General features: G+C 42.5%; 1 protein-coding gene across 6 annotated transcripts; it reads right to left on the bottom strand.

Annotated features, from left to right (window-relative positions):
• Positions 1-107: 107 nt before the first annotated feature.
• On the bottom strand, positions 108-22,717 carry ARMC7 (armadillo repeat containing 7). 6 transcript variants are annotated; one of them, XR_011975086.1, is made up of 5 exons: positions 22,630-22,717; positions 18,681-18,839; positions 14,209-14,352; positions 3,280-3,377; positions 108-1,407 (listed from the first exon to the last, which is right to left on the bottom strand). XR_011975086.1 is itself a non-coding variant. In XM_072645641.1 (4 exons), exons 2-4 carry the CDS (start codon positions 18,769-18,771, stop codon positions 1,070-1,072), a joined length of 573 nt encoding a protein of 190 aa, XP_072501742.1. In that variant the 5' UTR covers positions 18,772-18,839; positions 22,630-22,717; the 3' UTR covers positions 108-1,069. The 6 variants fall into 6 exon arrangements, 4 of the variants coding, with proteins under 4 accessions (XP_072501742.1, XP_072501741.1, XP_072501744.1 ...); XR_011975085.1 differs by having other exon boundaries at positions 22,530-22,693; XM_072645641.1 differs by lacking the exon at positions 3,280-3,377.
• Between the last annotated feature and the right edge of the window lie 899 nt (positions 22,718-23,616).

The following is a 23,616-nucleotide window of genomic DNA, read 5'->3' as shown; positions in this document are numbered from 1 at the left end:
TGAGCTGGAGAAGGAAATGCAAACCATTCCAGTAGCTGTGCCAAGAAAACCCCACATGGGAGTCACAGAGTAAGACACAACTGAAAAACAAAACCAAAAAGCATCAATAAGAATAAAATTTTTATTTAAAGGAGAGGCAGAAATATACAGCCACCCATGACCTCAACTCTCCCCACAAACAAGCACAGGTATGCAAACATGTAGCAATCCATTCCAGAGAATGGTCTTGTTATGTGTAAACTGTGCTTAGCAGCCTTCTTCCCTGTCTGTCTTTGGTGCCCATGTAAGCTTGAGATTTACCCATTCCTAAGGGGTGGAGCTTTTAATGAGGATGATTTTACGTCAGGCTGAAGGGGCAGAGCCTAAAGAAAGAAGGTGGTTGGAGGCATAAACCACTGATATGATTACTGATCATCCCTACATGCTGTTGCTCTTGGACACAATCTTATTCGATTCTCACAGTGACAATTATACCCATTTTGTAGATGGGAAAATTAAGGCTCAGGGATGTTAAATGCCTTGTTTAACAAAGCTCACATGGCTGGTAATCAAGTAGAGCCAGCACTAGAATTCAGGTCCTAGTTGGTCCTCTTTCTTTTATACATTATCATTCCTATTTAACTAGAGGAACAAAACTGTTTTTGATGGTGTACAGCATTTGCTTCAGTGCTTTCTAGTTAATATTTGCAGATTTTAAGGGAACCTATATATTACCGGCCAAACCCCCCAGCTTGAAAGGTACAAAACCTTTCTACTATCTGTTGGCTACTATCTGTTGCCAGACAATGGCCCTGTCCCTGCTGGTGGTAGCATGTCTTGTCTGTCCTGAGATTCCTTTTCCAAGGCCTCCCCTTCCTAACCCCCAAACTGCCTTATTGTTAGATGGGACCTTTTTCTCCTGCAGAGACTTGTGATCTTTCTTCTCTCTAGTCCAGCTTAAATCAGTCTTTCCCCAGAGTCAGCTTCCCTTACTCATCCTGCCCTTCTCACAAGCCTCTTCACCAAATGTGCAGAGCCAGGCTGACAAGCCAGGGTTCCTGAGGATGGACACCACCTCCCTGGTACAGTATCAGTCTTTGGGGAGTGGGATGCCCACAGCAGTGTGTGCACTCAGATTCTGGGCTTCCTTCACCTGACTAGGGGAGCAGTAGTCTTCCAGGAAGATGGTAGCCAGATTGCTAAGTCTCTTATTTGCAGAGAGGGAGAAGCGTAGCATGCACTCCACTACTGGCAGGGCCGTGAGTTCCTGGATGGACTGGGATGTGCTCAGGTACATGAGTGTTGTGACTGCTGACATGACTGTCTCCTCATTGGAGCTAGACAGGCAGTTGATGATGGGTTTGATGCCTCCCATCTGCAGGATATACTCTTTGTTGACTTTATCCAGGCACAGATTGCAGAGGCCACCTACAGAATAAAACAAGTCAAGCATCTTGTTAGCCTTGGACCATAATCCTTTGGGGGGATGAGCAGGAGAGGAGAGATGGGGAAAAAGGGGAGGAAGACACGTGTGCAGTTTTAAGATTTGTTCATAGACTTTGTGAGTTGGAAGAAGCCTCTGTGGCATTCTAGTCCAGCAGAGAGTTTGTTTTCAGTCATGTCTGACTCATCATGACCCCATTTGAGGTTTGCTTGTCAGAGATACTGGAATGGTTTGCCATTTCCTTCTCCAGCTCATTACAAATGAGGAAGCAGGCAAACAGGGTGAAGTGACTTGCCTAGAGCCCCACAGCTAGTAAGTGTCTAAGACTACATTTGAACTCAGGAAGATGAGTCTTCTCCACTCCAGGCCTGGTACTCTGTCCACTGCTCCACCTAGCTGCCCAACCCCTATCCAAAAAGGAATCTCCATCACAGCATATCCAATAAAGGTGATGAGCTACTTCTAGGGACTATGGGGATTCTGTCATTTTAGATATCTCTTTTTGGAAAATTCAGTTTCTGCTTGAAAAAATCCAACGAGGGTAAACCCACTACCTTCCAGGGCAGCCTATGCCACTTTTGGATGGATGACTCCTGGAGTCCAAGGGGCCCATGGATGGAGGTAGAAGGACCCAATCTAAAAGCAGAGTCCCTTCTAATTCTGAACCTCAGGACTGGACCCCCTAGGAAAGGATTCTGTTACAAGATAAGCAAGGCAGGAAAGAATAACTTTTGTCACTGGTTTTGACTTTATCTCTCCTGGGATTTCTATTTTCTGGCTCTTTCTTTGCTCTGGAGTAGGTTCAGTTCATAACCATCCTCTTCCCTAACAAGTGATGTGTAAATATCCATATTTAACACGAGTATGAGAAAAAACAGTGCCTTTCCTTCGGTTCCCTTGAAAAAAATAGTTTACCAAATGGAACTTTTATTAGGAATTCATAGGAAAAAGGAAAGAGAGAAGCACAATGATGTCCACATTTTCTGGGTCCTGATCACAACCTAATTAGAGTTTAGGCCCAGGCGTGGCTGGCGCCTGAATCCTTGTCCTCTCCTCAACCCCATCCATTTAGCTACACCCAGCCTCAAAAACAGCTGAGTGTGACATCATACTGCTTCACCCACCAGCGTCTGCCTTCTCTTCCTGTCTCCAATCCAGCTTGTCTTGGAGTACCCACTAAGTTCCTGTTTTCTGTCTCATTTGTAGAACAGAGGTGATAAACCTATCATCTCTTTTCATTCCAAAATTTTCCACTTGTCACTGCTGTAAGTCTTCCTAGAACAGCTATGATCATGTATGACAGGACTAATATCTGTTGGGAGTTCTTCACAACATTGAGTCCACCCCTCCTCCTTCCTTCCTGGCACAAAAGGATTAGCTTTTACCAAAAGGAGACAAAGCTGCCCCAGTCTGGACCTGATTTACTCCCCATATTGCTGATATAACTTTCCCTTTTTGCATGGATGGCTCTTTGGACCCAGAGGGCCCCTGGATGGAGGTAGAGACACCCAAGTTTCATCTAAGGGCACAAAAATTCTCAGCTGCTTAGAGTTGCATAGCACAAATTCTGTTAGGGCAAAGTAAGCTGCCTTTTGTTAGTTGTTCAGTGGTCTGTGAGCACCTTATTTTACCCCAACATGGATCCTAAACTAACAATGCATTGAACTTGAGCCAATTCCAACATCATATAACCCACCTTTTCACCCCCAGCTACTCAAAACCCTTCAATGGCTTCCTTCCTCACTGCCAAATAAATACAGTGAAAGCTTCTGAACTTGACCCTCCAAGGCCCTCTACTATTTGGCCCCCACTAACCTCATCTCTATTTCCCTTCACATACCACAAGTTTTACATACCAAACAATACTCTTTGCTATTTTTGAACTGTCCTTAAATATCTCTACTTCTGGCCTTCTCATCACTGTCAGAATCGCAGGACTGGTTTCAAGAGAGCACTGGAAAAAAAGAACAGGATTCAGAGACCTGGATTAGAATTCTGGCTCTACCACACATATGTTGAGGAACCTTTGCCAAGTCCCTTCAGTTTTTAGAGCCTCGCTTTCCTCAATCCAATTCTTTTTGTACATAGTACCACTTCCCTCCACAAACACTTAAGAGAGGATAACAAGCCTATAGGCAACAAACTGACTACCCCCCCAAATTAATAAATGGCTAGCATTTATGTATGCAGGGCTTTAAGGTTTGAAAAATGTTTTACAAATATTATCTCATCCAATCCCAGTAACAACCCTAGGAGACAGGTACTATAGTTATTCTCTGTTTACAGATAAGGAAATTGAGGCAAACAGAAAAGAAGGGATTTGCTCAGGGTCACATGGCTACTACTGTGATCCATTGACACTGGCTTTTTTGCTGTTCCTCAAACAAGACACTGTGTCTCTTCATTCTGGGCATTTCTGATGGCTGTCACTCATGCAAGGAATGTTCTCCCTCCTCATCTCTGACTCCTCATTTCCTTCAAATCTCAGTGAAGATTCTACTTTTTACAGGAAGCCTTTTTAAATTCTTCTTAATTCTAGTACCCTTTCTCTGATAAAATCCTATTTAACTTATATACTTGGTTTGTACATAGTTATTAGGCAGGTAGTGGATACAGCACCACCAGACTTGCAGTCAGGAAGACCTGAGCTCAAATCTTGCCTCAGATATTTGCTAACTGTGTGACCCTGGGTAAGTCACTTAAACCCTGATTCCTTCAGTTTCCTCATCTGTAAAAGAAAATGAGCTGGGAGAAGGAAATGGCAAGCCCTTCAGGATCTGCCCAAGAAAACCCCAAATGGGGTCATGAAGAGTCAGATAGGACTCAACAAGAACAAAAAAGACAGTTGTTTGTAGGTTGTCTGAAGACAGGGTCTGTCTTTTATCTCTCTTTGTATTCCTGGTTCATAGCACAATGCCCATAGTGCCTGGTACATAGTAGGCACTCAATAAGTGTTCACTGACTGACAAGTATCCAAGGCTGGATTTGAACTCATGTCTTTGTAATGCCAGGTGTTCCAGTGCTCTTAATGCCACAGACTGTGCTTTCTTCTGCTTTCCTCCAGATGTTATCCTCGAACTGCCAAAATTCCTTTAAGTGTGGCATTTACCTCCTGCTACCATCAAAGTTGCTTCTATTTCTTCTTTCTTGAATGCCTGGCACTCAGCTCTTTTACTTAATCACTTCTCTTGCTCCTTTTCTCAACACTTCCTGTCCCATCTCCCCTGTGGCACCCAAACCCTCAAATCTAGCACAGTTTCTCATTCCAAAGGCCACAACTCTACAATGTAAATCATGAAAGAACTCTCCAGGGGCCTCAGACACTGCCTAACAAAGAAAATTTCACTTTGTCTTGGCCTCCTGCAATCTTTGGAATCACATTTCACACTGAAACCTCATTACTAACTGGAGTCTCTTGGTTAACACCTATGGTCACTAAACCAATGCCCATCCTGAAATTGTGTCCCTCATTGGCCTACAGCACTATTATTAGCAGATATTACTGCAGCACCATATACTGTGGAAACATGGAAAATACTTGTAGTTCAAATGAAAACATTAAGAAATAAATACTTCTCCAGTCTAAAATTCTTTCTAGACCTGAAGAAAACTTTATCAATACTGAATCAAACCTCTTAGAAAATGCTTTGCACTAAAAATTCTTTCTCTTAGATCTAACCTTTTCTCTTAGGAAAGTATGTAAAAGGATAAGAAATAAACCTAAGGTCCTGGAAACTGGCATAAAGGTGGAAGCCAGTTTTAGAATGAGAAACACCTAGGTCTAATTAAGATCATTGCTCTCTCCTATTTAATGATCCATCTAATGGCAGAACCCTCTTTCAATATTTCCTGAAGGATTAAGAGGTCCCTTGAATTACTTCAGGTTCTTTGTGACCAGCTGTGAGAAAGCCCTTGAGGGGAGTGGTCAAAGAAGAATGAAGTGAATTAGGAAAATGATCCTTTGGATAGAGTGGCTATGCTACTGTTAGATGAAGTTAACTGAGCTGTATAATTGTATTATGACGTTCTCCTTATTCAAGTTCCTATAAATGTTAACTTCAAGATGTCTTATGTCAGAGATATGACCAAAGGCATGAGGGGACTGTGCCCCTTTGCACATCTCTCTCTAACAGATTAATGCTTAAATTTAGATTAATATACAATGAATAAAAACTTTCTGGCAGATTTATGCCTATAACAAACAGAGTCGATTATTAATTTTTCTTCCACACACCAAGAGGAAAGTAGCCTCATCAATCCCAGCTATCATCTTCTGAAATCAGAGCTCTGGAGCCAGTGAAACAAGACAGGTCAACAAGGTTCTAAGTTCAGGGGCTGTTTTCTATTCCTCTAAATCTTTTTTAGTAAGTAGTTAATCAATAATTAAAATTGGTGGGAAAAAAGACAGCCATATAGCAAAAGAATAGCAAAGCAGGAAATGTGTTCATTCCAAATGAGAAGATAATCAACAGAAAAGGCTAGGAAAAGGACAATTTAGCAAAAAGTTTTGGAAAATTGAGAAGTGAATTTGTGTCATTAAAAAAAAAAATTCACCTAAGCTGATCTTTTGCAGTTGAAAAGCATTTGTAGCTACAATGGTACTGAACAGCTGAAAGGATGAACTCCAAGCTCTCTTAAACACAGAATGAATGAGGAGGACGAGGTGACCTTTAAGGTTTAAGAATTTGGAACTGGCAGGGACCTTGGAGAGCTCCTCGAGGAGGCAAGATTCTATTCTCTGGTTCTAAACTATAGAACATGGGTGGTTCTTATATGACAAACAAAAAACCAAAATTTTCTGAGGCATAAAAAGAGAAAAGCTTATCTGATCTTAAAACTGGAACACAGGGGTCATAATAATAGCTCACACTGACATAAAGCTTGGTTTACAAAGCATTTTTGTCAAAGGAGAAACATCTACTCCCCGCACATACTAGGGTATGTGTTACCTCACAAAGTATTGCAACTGTCCTTGGGACTTAATTTGTCCATGGAGTTGGACCACTGAGCTCCCTTTCTGGTAACCTGAATACAGAAGCTAGCCTAAGAAGAGTCAGGAGCTCCACTCTCAGGCTTCACACATAACAGAGCCAAAGTGGAGACCAGGAAGCTACACCTAAGTGAATCAGTGCTGAATATCCTTTCCATGTAATGGTTAAGTAAACTTATTAAAAAACAAACTATCAGATGCTCTGTGAGTGACTTCTTTTGTTTCAACCCTGAACCACAATCCTGAACCTGAGTCAGGCATGGCCTACATAAGAATCCTGTGTGGTAGGTAGTTCAAATACTATTATCTCTATTTTACAAGTTAAAAAAAATTGAAGCTTAGAAGGGCAGGTCTATTTCAATAAAGAGAGTGCTTGACCTGGAAGTCTGGGAAAATCTGAATTCAAACCTAGCCTCAGAGATGTAGTAGCTCTTCTATCCTGGGCACATCACTTGACCTGACTTGGTTTTCTCAAATGTAAAATGGGGATAATAATGGCACCTACCTCAATAAAGCAGTAAGCATTTACGAAGTGCCTAGGCAGTGTGCTATCCCCTGGGGAAACAAAGAAAGGCAAAAGGCAGTCCCAGACAGTCTTCAAGGAGCTCACAGTGTAATGGGAGAGAGTACAGTTGAAAATCGATTTTAATCCTGTTTTTAAGACAATTTTTTTGACACAAAATTGAGAGGAAATTTCTTTTTGTTGTTCTTACAGCTGGGCCCATAGGCCCAAAGTCCTTACCTTGGTAACTCTACCCTCCACCTGCAACGGAGAAACTTTCCTAACGGTCACGTTTATCTGGTACTCAGGACTCGATTCTATTTAGTACTGTCTATCTTTGTAGGCTCACCCACTGCCCAGTTACTCACCTCCTCACCCCCCAGCCCCCACAACTGGAATTCAAACTGATTCCATAGAAGCCGAGCCAGCCGGGGCAAACCCCACCCCCATCTGCAGACTAATCCTGTCACTTGATGGTCGCTCCCATCTCGGAACAAGGAAATAATGGGGAGGACCTGAGATGACGCTTAACCTACTCCCTCATTAAAATGTCTACCAATGGGGATTGTGATGATGTCATGTCAGGCCAATCAAAAGAAGACACACTTCTGGCACTGGGGTTTTTGCTCCGTTATCTTGCTAATGGTTATAAAAGACCCTGTCAGTCTTCACTCAGGGTCTTTGGTCACTGAGAGACGTCAGTGATCCAATTTATTGGTCACTGCTAGCCTAATACTAAATTGATTATGCTCAGAACCTTGTCTCTCAGTTTACCTGAATTTCAACCGACAGGAGACAACATGCTACTATGTATAAATGAGCTATGTACAGGATAAAAAGGAAATAATCAACAGAGAAAAGGCACTAGAATTAAGAGGGATTGGGAAAGGTTTCCTGTAAAAATAAGATTTAAAAGCCTGATCTGAATAGCAAGTTACCCAGTTTGGGTACAGTACAGGGGAGGAAATAAGGCTAACATGTAAAGTGTCGTTTCAATTAGTAGGATGACTAAATGATAGCTAAAGGAAAAACCAGGTATACTGTTTTAAGAAATATATTAGACTAGGAACTCTTTGAGGGTAAGGACTGTCTTTTGCCTTTCTTGGTAGCCCCATTACTTAGCACAGTTGTGCAATCTCCCCAATGCTGTGGTTTTTGTGGCAAAGATACTGGAGTGGTTTGCCATATCCTTTTCCAGCTCATTTTACAGATGAGGAGGGGCAGCTAGGTAGTGCAGTGGATAGAGCACCAGTGCAGGAGTCAGGAGGACCTGAGTTCAAATCTCATCTCAGATGCCTGACACTCACTGTGTGACCTTGGACAAGTCACTTAACCCCAACTGCCTCATCCTGGGTTATCTCCAGTCATCCTGATGAATATCTATCTGGTCACTGGATTCAGATGGCTCTGGAGGAGAAGCAAGCCATGTCATCATTTCTCTGATGGCTTTGGTCTTCTTTGGCAACAAAGGACGAATACACACACAGATGAAGAAATAGGTAAACAGTTAAGTGACTCACCAGGGTCACACAGCAAGTAAGTGTCTGCAGTTGGACTCCAGGCCCAGTACTCTATCCGCTGTGCCACCTAGCTGCCACATATTTTATCTTCTGTGTTTAAAAACATTCCGAGAAGGGATCCATAGATTTTAACAGACTACCAAAGGAGACTACGACACAAAAATAGTTAAGGGAACCTACAAGCTATATCATCCTTGGAGTACTTTTTTAAGCTATAAATCTAAGATTAAAAAAAAAATCTATGAAAAATAACATAAAAATATACAACATAAAAAGTTCTTTAGGAATTTGAGAAATTAACAGTTGATGGGTTCTGGATCTAAGTGATAAAACATCTTCAAACAAAGACAATATTCCCTATGAATGTTTTACAAAATAGAAAAGAGGTACAGTAGATTCATAACCACAATAGATTCATAACCTTTTTTCGGTCATGGGCCCCTTCAACAATTAGTCTGGTTTGAAACCTGTGGGCCCCTTCTCAGAATATTTTAAAATACATAAAATATGTAGGATTACAAAGGAAACCCATTATATTGAAATATAGCTATCAAAAAATATATATTTTTTAGCAAATAGTATCAAAATATATATGTTTTTAAAAGTTCATAGACTCCAGGTCAAGAATCCCTGCCTTAAATGAAAATCTAGTCCACTGTACTTCTGTCTTTTTCATCTTCAAACACCTCCCTGCAGAAATCTCTTTGTATTTGTTTTGCACACTTTTTTGCCTTTACCTATGTGTGTATATGCTGTTTCCCCCACATGAAGTGCTCTGGGGCAGGAATTATATTTTGTATCCCCACTACAAGGATGGTAGAATTACAAAATGGAATTTAAGTGAAAAATAGGACACTTTATATTTGTGCTGGAACCAAAATTTAACGGCCACATAGTTTATCCCTAAAATTTACCACAAACAGGAGAGCTGGACTTATTCCTCATCAGTTTTAATGGGGAGCCAATTATATGACCCAAGACTGACTGATGGCACCCTGCTTACTTACTGTAAGGCCCTAATGAAATCTATTAAGACTTTACACACATAGGTCCAAAAGGCCCTCGTGCCAAAGCTAAGCTATGTTACTCCCTCCAGCCCAGAGACTGGGCACCACTGAAAGAATGACTTCATTCTATGCTCAGTGAGCCCCTCACAGCTGTCAGGCATGTTAGCAGCGCCACCTGCTGGCGGCTCCAAGAAAGAAACTATTCCCGGACAGCACATGGTTTGCAGAAATAACTCACCCTTATCTATTTCAGGTGGCCCAGAATAATAGAGTGCTAGGCCTGGAGTCAGGAAGACTCATCTTTCTGAGTTCAAATTTGGCTTCAGACACTTAAGTCAAGACATCACCCCTGTGATGGTCATCTGTTCTCTTTGAGAATTAAGGACAAACAACAACAGCTGTGTGACCTTGGGCGAGCCCCTTCACCCTGTGTGCCTCAGTTTCCCCATCTGTAAAATAAGCTAGAGAAGGAAATGGCAAACCACTACAGTATTTTTGCTAAGAAAATGCTAAATGGGGTCATGAAGAGTCAGACATGACTGATCATCTATTCACAGATGCTCCAAAAGGGAAAGTCACAAAACAATTTTGGGGAAAGCCTCCAATCTAAGCACACTCTATAACTTATCCAGACACATGGGAGATTCCATGGGAGATCAAAATATTCCTACACTCATTTAACTGTTCTGCCTGTTGCACAATCACTTGACTTTACCGGTGGCTGTTCAGCCTATATGTTAGGCCCTATGAGCTGGTATGGCAGCTGCTCCTATGGCTATGTTCTTCCATAGCTAGTTAGCTGGCATGGGCCAGTTAGGAATTGTTATTAATGCTGAAGAAATAGTAATAGTAATAGCTAGCAATTACATAGTGCTTTAAGGTTTGCAAAGCATTTTACACATAATTCATTTTATTCTCACAACAACCCTGTGAGGTAGTAGGTTCTGTTATTACCCCCGTTTTACAGGTGAGGAAATTGAGGCACATAAAGGTGAAGTGATGTGCTCAGGTCACAGAGGTAGCAAATGTCTGAAGTGGGATTTGAACTCGGGACTCCTCCATCAAGCTGCCCTATTGCTATTAAAGATGTGTCCTAAATGAAAGTGCATCTTCATACTGTGCTTTAGGGTTTGAAAAATGCTTGGCAAGACATCATTTAATTTGATCTTCACAATTACAGAGGGAAAGTACTCTATTTATTGTCTGGAGACACAAGGCAGCCTATCATGGATTAAGACTTCTCTGTAGTCCAAGTCAATTTTTAGAAGGTAGGCTGCCCCTCTGAAATTTTTATCCATACACAAATGAGTCAACTACACAAAACCAGAACATTTAAAAATATTTTATATCCCACGGCCTTGGGGCCAACAGTGAATTTTTCAGTCATAGCAACTTTCAAAGACCATCTACTATGTCATGTGGAGGGGTTGCAGTCTGCAGTGGGAAAGGGTATGCTTTGTTGTTGTTCATTCATTTTTCAGTCATGTCTGACTCTTCATGACCCCATGTGGGGTTTTCTTAGCAAAGATACTGGAGTGGTTTACCATTTCCTTCTCCAACTCATTTTACAGACAAGAACGCTGAGGCAAATAGGGTTAAATTAAGCCCAGGGTCCTGACTGAGCAGCTAGGTGGCATAGTGGATGGAGTCAGAAAGACTCCTCTTCCTGAGTTCAAATCTGGCCTAGCCCCTTAACCCTGTTTGCCTCTGCTCCTCATCTGTAAAATGAGCTGGAGAAGGAAGCAGCAAACAACTCCTGTATCTCTGCCAAAAAAACCCCAAAGGGGGTCACAGAGACAGGGTCAGGACTGAAAGGACTCAACAACTTTCCGACCTCTGGTCTGGTGCTCCATGCACCATGGTGCCACCTAGTGGCCACTGGGGGGTAGTGGAGAGAATAGAAAGAAAGTATCTGAGTATGGTGTGTTACAGAATTGGTAAACAGCAAGATTTGGCAACTGACTGGATATGTGGGGTGAAGGAGACCTTCCGCCTTATGGCATGGAAGCAACCCAAGAATCCTGAAAGGCTGTGCCAGCCCACTCCAAATTCACAAAGGAGAGGCTCATCACCAAGAAGCTGGAGGATAATGCACTTCATCCACGGAAACTCTCAGCTCCCATCTGCTAAATCACACAGGGGCTGTCCTCTGTACTGGGACACACAGACCTACAGAGTGGTGAAGCAGCTAGTATAGAGGAGCTCGGGCCTAACCAGCCATCTGCTGATGCTGTCACTAACTGCTACCTTGTGGCATGCTAGCAAGCTTGAATCAGAGTGATTTTTTTAAATTAAATTTTTTTTCAATCAGCAAAGATCTTCCCTTTCTTCTGTCCACTACTCTCCTCATCCCAAATGGAGAGCAAAAGAAAAACAATGCCCCTATTACAAATATGTATCATTAAACAAAACAAATTTCTATATCAGTCATTTCCAAAAGAAAACTAAATAAACTGACCTTCCTATTGTATTCCTTTCCCCCTCCCTTTCCATTTTTTTTTTCAGCCCATCAAGATTAAATGAATTGCCCAGGTTCGCACAGTTAGCATGTATCTGAGGTGGAATTTGAACTCAGGTCTACCTGACTTCCAAGTCCAACAATCTCTTTACTGTGCCACCTTCCCTGCACATCTTAGCATTACAACTTGCTTAATGGAATGTAGAGAATAATGAAGGAGAATATGCATTTACTAAGAACCAACTATGTGCCAGGCACTGTGCTAAATACTTTAAAAATATTACCTCATTTAATCTTCACAACAACCCCATGGAATAGCTGCTATTATTATCCCCATTTTACAGCTGAGGACACCAAGGCAGACTTGCCAAAGGTCACACAGGTAGTAAGTGTCTGGGGCTACATTTGAACTCAGGTCTTCTACTGTGCTACCTGGCTGCCTTTGGAGGGATTCCTGTGGCCCTTAGGCACTTTAATCTGTACCACTGAAGTAACAGCTTATCTCTCTGTGTCCCATTATCTATTGTGCTTATAACACCCTTTGGCTTCCTTATAAGTGGCAACTGCTTTGATACTTTTTTAAAGAATCCTAGTACACTCTCCAGTGAAGCCAGATGGCCAACTTTCTGTTCTTCACATATAACGTTCCCAACACCCCCCAACTTCAGGCCTTTGCAGGTTCCCCAAAGGCATTGAATGGCCCCCCTCATCTCCATCTCCTGGAATCCTTGTCTTCCTTCAAGAGGCAGCTCAAGTCCGACCTTCTCTATGAAGTCTTTCTCTGATCCCCTCAATGGCTAGTGCCCTCCCTCTACTTCTTCTCTTTCTCAGAAAAGAAGCTTATATGAGCAGGGCTTGCTTCATTCATTGTCCTTCCTTCCTCGCAGTCATCTTGACCTTTGTCTTGCCATTGGACTTAGCACATGGCAGTTGGATAATAAATACTTGCTGATGGGCACCTTGGTGGGGCCATATGCTAGATTCCCAGGCTATAGTATATGTTTTGGCTGTGCTGTTGTAAACTGTTAATATGGGGGTGGGGGTGAGTGTTTTAAAAATTTTCACTACAAACTCTTATGCTCTGTGCAAAACATGATACTCATGCTCAGGAAAGTCATTAGGAAGCAGATGTGACTGTGGGCAAGTTATCCTCTCTGACACTCAATAAAAAGGGGGTAATAACAGAGCTGTTGGGAAAGCACTGAAGTGCTCTGGAAATGTGAAGAGTGCTGCATAAACACAAATTAATATTAATTAACACTGAGCATTTCTATGGCACTTTTATTGAATAGTAATTTTATTTTTTTAAAGTGCTTTCCACTCTTCCTTTTTTTGTCTAGACCTATAGGTTTTTTAAAAATTTTATTGACAGCTTTTGTTATGTTTCTTTCCCCTCCTCTCCCTGGACAGCCATCTCTTGAAACAAAGAATTAAAAAAAGGAAGAAAAAGAAGAAAGTAGTTTAGTAAAATTAATGAATATACTATAATTTTATTATTTAGAGAAATTTCCTTGTGTGGAAAATCCCTCCATAGATACAGGTCAGCAGACCATCTATAACTTAGAGTCCCTGAGAGATGCCTAAGATACATTAAGCTACTCGCCCATGCTCACACAGCTGTATGTGTCAAAGGCAGGATTTGAACTCAGGTTTTGTGACTTCCAGGTCAGCTTTTTCTTCATTATATCACAATGTTCCTTGCTTGATCTTATTATTTTATTCTCATGCTATCTTTCTAAGATAAGCAACAGGTACTATTATGCCCGTGTCCCACAGGTGAGGAAAATGAAGTCAACAAATCTCATCCTGCAGAGAGTGAGAAATAATTAATGTGGACCCCACCTCTATTCCAATCAGTACTAATCAGTTTGATGTTTTACATAAATCACATAGGGATAATTAGATAAGACAGATTTTTAAAGTAGGCCTTTATAATGGACCTCAAACTTTAATGTAACTACTTGTTTACCAAGGAAGGAAGGTCTGGGGTCCACTCATTAGAGGGGGACCATGGACCCTTTAATAAAATGCCTTTGGTTCAGAGCTCTGCTTCAGTGGTTTTTATTACAGACTGGGTAATTACTATCCCCACAATAGGCTGCAGAGAGAGTTAATGCATGGCTATCACAAGTAGATGATGCATCTCCAACACATGATGCATTATCATCACTAACAAATTATTCCAGTCCAACAGTCTGGACAGAGAAGACCCCAAAGCTCTTCCAAAACAGGGAGGGAGGAGGAGAGAAGGTACAAGATTACAACACAAGGTTAGTTCATCCACCACCCAATCCCACAGCCCCTTTACCGATAGCAAATTCCACTAAGGTATCGCTGTCCTCGCTCAGTACATCAAGGAATAAGTCCAACACTTGTAGCTCCCGGAGATACTGGTAGTTGTTGGGGTCATAGGCAAAGTTTGCTAGATTGGCCAGGACCTGTTCCTTGGCTTCTGTAATGGAAAGGAAACATCAGGCTCCAGAGTAGATGAGGAGAACTGTCCATTGAGACAGAAGAGGAGGAAGAGAAGAATCAGGCACTTTTTCTCAGGAAAGAAAATGTCAACCTTATTAAGAGGTGATGAATGGCTATAAAAAAGTTCCAACCAGGTTCTTAGAGCTGAGATGTCAACACTCAAATGTTCAAAAGAATGAGGCTGAAAATCTTAACCAATATGAAGAATGGGGTGACCTGTGTAGCGACATGCACACTCAAGCGTGCAACATTTGTTTTTCTGCCACAGTTGTGGTACTGTTTTCTGAATATCAAGCATAGACTGATCTACTCCCAAGAGGAGAAGGTGATGGCACTAGAAGGATACTTCTCTAGACTCAAGGTTGTCAGGAAGAATGAAGGGCTCCTAAAGGAAACAGAAGACTCCAATGATAAAAGAAGGCATATAACATGACGTACATTCTTGACACCCTGGACATCCATGTAAGGATAATGGAAAATGGAAGAGTATTAAATAGGAAAAGAAGAGCTGTACCATTAGGACTTAAAAGGAGTCTTCCTGAAGGGAGAGAGACACAGCTCTCAGGTGGGAGAGGATCCTATAAAGGACAGCGGGAAAAAAAGTGAGAAGGGTCATAGTAACGGGTGATTCCCTGCTTACAGGCACTGGGGCTGGTTCACTGTTCAAGGCCAGGAAACAACAGAGAGGCATACTGTCTTCCTGAAACATGAACACAAGAGGGTCCCTGCCAAGACTTTTCCAAATGAATGACAACTACCCACTTCTAGTCATTCACATAGGCACAAGTGACCCCGATGAAAAGACCCTAAAAGGAATCTCTCTCTTTGACAAAGGTAGAGCAGCTGAGAACTTCCTAACCTTCTTGAATTCCATCCTTCAAAGATGGAGGAAGCAATCAGGAGAAATTCTTTTCTGGCTATGAATCTCACTAATTGAGAGAACCTGGTTGTTGGGATAGAAATGATGGGAATCCTGGAAGGAAGTAATCACTGCTTCCTAAAGTTTGGAATGGAGGAGAGAGGTCATCTCCAGTTGTTCTGATCTATATCTTGCTCCTGGACCCAGATGGCTTTGGAGGAGAAAGTGAGGCTGGTGACCTCGCACAGCCCTCCCTCACTTAAATCCAATTCACTTGCAAGTCATGGCAGCATCTTCCTGATGAGAATGAAGGGCAAACAACAACAATGGAGGAGAGAAAATCTAGGTACTGTGTGACACCTACCCCAGATCAGGGGAAAGAGGATTTCAAAGGGTCCCAAGGTCCCCTGGATCAGGTGCTCCAAAGGAAGGAAACCAAGGAGGAAGAGGGGAGATGCTCAAAAATGAAATTCTGAAAACACAAAAGGGGAACAATTCTAATGAGAAGGAAAAACAGGATTTGTCTGAAGAGACTGATGTGGCCACACAGGGAATTCACCAACCAACTTAGATTTAAAAGATAAATTTATAGAAGATGGATGGGTAACAGAGAATTAATATAAGCACATGTACATTTTACATTTACACGTGTACATTTACATTCTGTAAAAATGTAAAAAAATTCTGCAGGAATGTGAAAGTTCAGGAAGCATTGAAGTTATCGGTGGTAATTAAACACAACAAAAAAAGGTGCATTTCAGTTCTCCTGGGAAGAAAAGAAGGATCCAAGAAGAGACAGAGATTCCACTTGGGGTAGACAGGATGTTGACAACTAACAACAGAGAGAACACAGAGCTGCTTAATTATTATTTTGTTTCTTTTTTTTCTGCTAAGAAGAATGATCTTTATAGTGGAAATGACAAAACAAAATCGACTATCAGGAAGCTGATCCCCAAGATAATTAAGGAGATAATAAAAAAGGGCCTTGCTACTCTTGATGAAAAGTCACCTGGCCCAGATGAACTAACTACATTTCAGGAGCTAAAAATACTTACAAATGTGATCACAGAGCCACCGTTGGTGATATCTGAGAGATCCTGAAAATTATGAGAGGTGCCATGGGTTTGAAAGAAGGGCAAATGTTGTCTCCACTTTCAAGGAAGGGAAGCCAAAGCCTACAGAAATAGACCAGTGAGCTTGATTTCAATTGCTGGGAAAATCCTAGATCAGATCATTAAAGGAGATGGTTGAACATCTAGAAGGGAAGTGATGATTAGGAAGAGTCAGCACTGGCTTCATCAAGAACAGGTCATGCTCAACTCACCTCATCTCCTTTTTGTCAAGGTTACTAAACTGGCAGATGAGGAAGAATGCTGAATTTAGGAATGGTTCATTCAGATTTTAGCAAAGACTTTGATAAAGTATCTCATTATTTTCATGGAGAAGATGGAAAGGTACGTATAGATAATAATACAAATCAGATGATTTCAGAACTGGTTTCATAGCAAAATTCAAAGAATAGTGTTAATGTTTCAAAGAAACCATGGCAGGATGTCGAGTGGAGTACCCCAGGGTCTGTGTTTGGGACTGTACCAATAACATTTTTAGCAATGACTTGGAAAAAAATCCTAGATGATATCCTCATTAAATTTTCAAGGGACACTAAGGTGGGAGAGATACTTAATACAATGGATGACAGAGTCAGGATCCAAAAGAAATCTTGACAAGCTAGAGCATTGGGCTGAATCATTACTAAGACAAAATTCAAAAAATACAAATGTAGAATCTTGCACTTGGGTACCAAAAAAGTCAATTTTAGTACAGGTAGGCACAATTAGACAGCAGTCTGGAAAAGATCTGGGGGTTTTAGTACAAGTGAAGTCTGAGTCAGCAACCAAAAAAAGCTTAATGTGATCTTGGGATGCATTAATTGGGGCATAGCTCCCAAGAACAGGGAGGTGATAGTGTCACTGTACTCTGTCCTTGTCAGACCTTATCTGGCATAATCCAGATGTGTTCCAGTACATTCAGTTCGGGGTGTCCTGTTTTAAGAAGGATGTTGATAAGTTGGAGTGACCAGAGGAGGCCAACCAGGAGGCTGAAAGGTACTGAGTTCATGACATATGGCCACCTGAAGGAACCTGACATATTTAAGGTGTAGAAGACTTGGTAGAGTAAGCAGAAAGGGGGTGGTGGTGGAGGGTAGGGGAATGGAGGGTCAGACATGATTCAAGTATTTGAAAGGCTGTTAAAATGAAGAGGAATAAGGTTTATCTTGTTTGACCTGAGAGGACAGAACAAGGAGAAAAGGGTAGACATTGCAAAGGGACCAGTTCAGACTCAATGTCAGGAAAAACAATGAGAGGCACCTCAAAGTGGCAAGGCCTCCCTTGGGAGGTACTAGGTTCTCCCTCCTTGGAGGTCTTCAAGTGGAGGCTGGGTGAGTACTTGTTAGGTGTGTTATAGTGGGGATATATAAAATGAAAAAAAAAAAATATATATATATATATAAAATGAAAGAAACTCATTTGTCAGAAAGTATGTTACTATTGTTTTCTGTTTCTGTTTTTTAATTTAAAGACATGGTTTTGGTTGAGAAAAAAAAAACCCTAACAAAATATTAAAAAGGTGACAGCCCCACTAGTGGAGATTTGTTTTTCTTTCTGACAGAATGGAAATTGCGTAATAAACATAGAACTGCTGATGTTTCATATACATCATATACCTCCTTATTTCTGGAATAAGGCACAGGGACCAGATCTGTGATTTCAATGCAGGAAATTTCTAGTGACAAACTTACTCCACCAAGACAGTTTGGTACTTGTGCTACACTTTATAGTCTTAGGGAGTTGCTAGGTCTTCCAGCCAGTATGTGTCTAATTTGTATTTGTTGTTGTTCAGTGGTGTCTGACTCTTTATGACTCCATTTGGTCTTTTCTTGGCAAAAAATATTAGAGTGGATTTGCCATTTCTTTCTCCAGCTCATTTAAAAGATGAGGAAACTGAGGCAAAAAGGGTTAAATGATTTGCTCAGGGTCACAAAATGAGTGCCTGAGGCCACATTTGAACTCAGGTCTTCCTGACTCCAGGCCCTGTATTCTATGTGCTGCGCTACAGTAGCTCAAAAGAAACATGAGATGCACAAATTTGGAAACATCTTCACTCTAAATGTTCACGTGGACTATTTGTGCCCTGCCTGTGGTAGAGCCTTCTGAGGTCATATTAGTTTGATCAACCACAGTGGGACACATTCTATCTTGACTCCAACATAGTGACATTATTTTGGTCCCCTTAAAGAATGAAGGACAACAATGAAGTCTAATTTGTAACAAAAACATTAAAATAATAAATGGCATGTGAGCTGTTTTTTTTTTGGGGGGGAGTAGGAAGCAAAGCATGCCAGCTGAGGACGAAGGACCTGGGTTTGACTGTCCCCCCTCTCTCACCTTGGCTTGCTGTCTCCTGGAACTCTGTGACCAGTGCCTGCAGGTATTCCAGCCGTCCTCCCTCTGGAACAGCTCGAGGCTTTGGGTTCATGACCAAGGTGTCCTGGTCACCTTACCAGATGTTTATGAATAAGCAGCAGAGTCAGACGGGCAGACCATCTGTAAAGAAATACAGAAAACATCATGAAGGAAAAGGGCAAAGGTGAGAGCCGCTGCCCTAGGCTCTTACACAGTGGAATGGACAGCTGTGGTCCCTCTGTATACATACCCCAGACAGGCATGGCAGATTAGACGGACCCAGAACTGACTAAGAAAGTAAGTTAAACTCTATTTGGAAACCTCAGTGTTTTATGACCACAAGCTTGCTCCCTAAAAGAAAAACCTCACTTAAAAACCATTATTTCTCCAGCAAGTGACAAAATCATGAACCAACACAATCCCACCTCACCAGATTGTTGTCTTAAATGGGATTAGGTATGTAAGCAATTTGCAATTCTGAAAGCACTGTCAGTCATCAATCAATGAGTGATATCAATTACTATTATTACTAAAATTAAAACTTCATGTAACCCAAAGGGCAAATGGAGAGGGAGGTGTATAAAGATTATGTCATATGATAAGGAATGAGTGGTGCACAAAAATGTGTAAAAATCATCAAAGATGAAGAAACAGGAAATTAATATAAATAACCACTACAACAATATAAGCAAAAAGAACAATAAAATGAAACAATGTTGTATAATTATAACGACCAATACTGGCCCCAGACAAAAGATGAGAAAATGCACCTTCCTCCTTTTGTTGAAAGATGAGGGATTATGGATGAAGAATACTGCCATCAGAAATGGTTGTAGAATTGGATGGTTTTGCTGAGTATTTCTTCCTTTTAGATTCTTGTCACAAGGTATGATGGGTATGGAAAACGAGGGCCATGTGTGGAAATCAATGTGATATGAAAGCAAAAACCATCAATAAAACTTTAATAGTTGAAAAACTATAATCAGGACTGATAACAGGAGAAGGTGGTGGGCCAGTCATGTACGCGATTGGAAGATAATAACTGTATGGTTTCAGTGCTACACTGGTACCATTTAATGTCAGAGACCTAGAAGGTCTCCAATATTATTGTACTCCATCCCTCTAGAGAATGTAGGAGAGACCAAGGTAAAGAATTGCACAGGATAAGGTAAGGATGGATTGCAATTTGGATCAGTGAAGGGCACGTTCACAGAAATGCTCAGAGATGGACAAGCAAACATCATCCATTTAAGTCATCTATGTGACACATGCCCCTAAAATGAAGGAAAGGAGGAAGGGAGAGGAAGAAAGGGAGAAAAGAAGGAAGGGAGGGAGGAAGGAGTGAAGGAAAAAGGCAGGATAAAAAGGAGAGAGGCAGGGAGAGATGTTGGAAGGGAGGGAAGGAAGAAGAGAAGGAGAAAGGACATAAAAAAGGGAGGGAGGGAGGTGGAAGGAAGAAAAGGAGGAAGAAAGGGAAGGAGAGAGGAAAAGAGGGAGAGAGGGAGATAGGATGGATGGAAGGAATGAAGGGAGAGAAGGAAGGGAAGGAGAGAGGAAAGAAAAAGGGAGAGAGGAAGGAAGGCAGGAAGGAAGAGAAGGGAGGGAGAAAGAGAGAGAAGATAGAAGGGAGGAAGGAAAGGAGGGAAGAAGGGAGGAAAGAGGGAAGAAAAACGGGAGGGCAGAAGGGAGGGAGTGAGGAAGGAAAGGAGAGAGGGAAGGAGAAAAAGAGTGGAAGAGAGAAGGAAACAAGTGTTTATTAAGTGTGCTAGCTGTGCTAAGTCGTTTACAAATACTTCATATGAAAGAGCTGAAGTCCAGGGCCAAAAGGGTCCTGATGCCCCAACTCAGTGCTCCCACCAATATGCCACTGCAGGTAACAAAGAGGATCAATGATAGAGCTGGAAGAGACTTTAGGAATTATGTCATTCAACCCCCGCCCACACTCCCCCCCCTCTTATTTTACAGATGAAGTCTATGGAGGTAAGTGACTTATCCAACGTCATACAATTATTAATCATTGTAGGCTGATTTTTAAACACTCATGGCCTCCACATTCTCTGCTTTTGGCAATGTGGCCTCTAACCTTGTCATTCAATTGCAAAGGCTCTCTCCAAAGTTGTCAAGTGATCTCCTAACTGTCAAATCCAATAGTTTTTTTTTTTTTCCAATTCTCACCCTTCTTTACTTCTCTGCAGGGACTGAAACTGTGTTGGCCACTCTTTCCTCCTGGATACACTCTCCTCTCTGGGTTTTCATGAACCTGCCCTCAGTTTCCCTCTTTATATGACCACCTCTTTTCAAAATCTCCTTTTCTGGGTCATCATCCATCCCATTCCCCCAGCTGGTATACCTCAAAACTTTGTCCTTGAGCCCTTTTCTCTCTCTACAATCTCACTTGGTGACCTCAACTGTTCTTATAGGATTAATTATCATCTACATGCAGATAAACCTTATCTATAGACCCATATATCTGGTCCTACTCTCATTCCTGAATTCTTGACTTGTATCTCCAACTGCCTACTGGATGTTTCAAACTAGACGTGCTGGAGACATCTCAAAGCATATCCCAAACAGAACTCCTAATTTCCCTATTCTTGTTTGGGGGCAGCACCATCCTATCAGTTATCCAGAATTGAAACCTAGGTGTTATCTTTGACTCCTATCACCCATCATATTCAACCAGTTGTTAAGTCCAATCAATTCTAGTGTTAGAGCATCTCTCCTACATATCCCTTTCTCTCCTCTGCTCTGGTGTAGGCCCTCATCCCTTCATACTATGGGCTATTTAGAAAGCCTGTTGGTATCCCTATCTCAAATCTCTCCTCACTCTAGTCCATCTTGCACTCAGCTGCCAGTCATCTTCCTAAAGGGAAGGTGTGACCATGTCAATGAGGAGTCAAGTGGCACCATATCAAATGCAACTCATGTCATCATTTCTGATTATCATAGTCCTCTTCGAAAACAAAGGACAAACACAAGAAAGCATGTCCAGGATCAAATATAAAACCCTCTGGTTGGCTTTTAAATCCCTTCACAACCTGGCCCTTTCCTACCTTTATCTTCCTATGCCTTTCTCCCCTCACATACTCTGTAATCCAATGATATTGGCCACATGACCTTCCATCTCCTCAATCAGTGCATTTTCCTGATGAGTTCCCAACGCTTGTAATTTTTTTCCTCTTCATCTCTGTCTCCTGACTTCCTTACACTAAAACCCCACTTTCAAGAAGCCTTTCCTGGGCGCTCCCTTCTGGGATCATCTCCACTTCATCCAGAGAACATCGTTTGCACAAAGTTGCAACTTGCACGTTCTCTGTTACACTGTACCTTCTGCGCTTATCCCTGAGTCTGGCACACAGTACGAGCTCAATAAACGCCTAACCTGCCTTCGCTCTGCACCGGCCTGCCTTCGGGCACTCCTCGTATCTCCCTCTTGCACTTGCTTCCTTGACTCCCCTCGCCCAGGTGAACACTAATTGTTTTGTATACATTTACGTAAACATGTCCTCCGCCACCGCCCCACCCCCCAATGTAAGTGAGCTCCCAGAGGGTCGTTCCCCCCTCTGTATTACGTCATGTATAGGTATATTCCCCTCCCCCATACGCCATGCCCAAGGCGTCGCAGAGTAGGCGCATAATAAATGCTGGTTGACTGACTGAACGTGGCCCAGGCTTCCAGAGCCAGGGTTCCGCAGCAGGCCCTTCTCCCCAGCACACACGGCCTCCGTACGGACCAAGGTAACGCCACCAAAACAATCCCCCGAGTTTCAGGCATCCTGCCTCGACTTCCTTAAATCTCACTATGGGGGACGAGGGCGGGGCTTCACACACCGGAAGTCACCGCGCTCTGTCGTTTCGAGATTGACCTGGAGACAAGAGAAGCTGCTTTGCAGGGACCCCGCGACCACGGCCCCCAGCTCTCTGCACCTACCGCGCCCGCTCTGCACGGCAGTTCCTCCAGAGCGGAAGGCGGTGTTGACCCCGCCCCCAGCGGCGGAAGGGGCGTGGCCAGGCTCCGCCCTTGGCCGATCCCAGCGGGAGGCGGGGCCGGTGGAGCGGAGGGAGGCGGGGAGCGCTATTATAACCTAAACTTGGGCAGGTCATGGATGCTCTGCAGTTGGAAGGCACAATTCCTGGCCGCCCATCCCCCACCCATCCTCACACCCAAAACCTTTCAACAGGTGAGCTCTGCCAGCTGGGGCCATCAAGGGTAAGATCTCATTCCTGTACATGCCTCTTTGCCTTTTTTGTTTTTGTTGGAAAAAGTAGTTAATATGGACTGGTGCAGATATGAAATTTGATCTCATTGTTGTCTATCCCCCCCCCAAAGACCCACACCTCCCCTGAACACCCCCACTTCTGTTGGAGTACCACTATCCTTCCAGTCTCCCTGGGGTTCTCCAGTAACCGCTGACTACTCTCTCAACCTAAACTGTTCTTTTCAGAGTTTCTAAGGATGTCAAGGCATGCAAGTCCACTCTGGCTCTCCTTGATTGGCCAACAGAAGGCCCCAGGCCAAGCCCCGAATGGCTCAGAATGAATGTGAATAGCAGTTGTTTCTGTTTTGGCTAGAGGGTCTTCCCCTCCCAGATTGATTTTTTTTTTAACTAGGTGAAAGAGGACATTCTCTGCCTCACCTTAGTCAAATTGAGACCTGGGAAAGACCTTAGCTTGAAAAGGCCAGCCTTCCACTGCATCAAAGGCCATCTCCAGTCATCCTGATGTATGTCTTGCCCAGTTAACTTGGAGTTTACTGGCTAGATTTCCTTCTTTCTTGTCTCTCTTTCACAAAACCTTCAACCCAGCTCACTCTGAGGCTCATGAATGGGGAGCACAATAGGTCTCTGCCCAGGCTTCACTTCAAGGTTGCATTTAAGACCTTCCTGGCTTAATATCAATGGTAACTCTCTTTGGAACA

Source organism: Notamacropus eugenii, chromosome 2 (genome assembly GCF_028372415.1).
Source record: "Notamacropus eugenii isolate mMacEug1 chromosome 2, mMacEug1.pri_v2, whole genome shotgun sequence".
Lineage (NCBI taxonomy): Eukaryota > Metazoa > Chordata > Mammalia > Diprotodontia > Macropodidae > Notamacropus > Notamacropus eugenii.
The sequence above is the reverse complement of the archived record's forward strand: the minus strand, read 5'-3'. Positions and strand labels throughout refer to the sequence as shown.

What these genes read in the sequence shown, in the direction of transcription:
- ARMC7 (XM_072645641.1), bottom strand. Translation starts at nt 18,771, where the DNA reads ATGAACCCAAAGCCTCGAGCTGTTCCAGAGGGAGGACGGCTGGAATAC. An exon ending in CCAGGAGACAGCAAGCCAAG is followed by an intron (nt 14,353 to 18,680) that starts GTGAGAGAGGGG and finishes TTTCCATTACAG; the next exon opens with AAGCCAAGGAACAGGTCCTG. An exon ending in CTTAGTGGAATTTGCTATCG is followed by an intron (nt 1,408 to 14,208) that starts GTAAAGGGGCTG and finishes TTTATTCTGTAG; the next exon opens with GTGGCCTCTGCAATCTGTGC.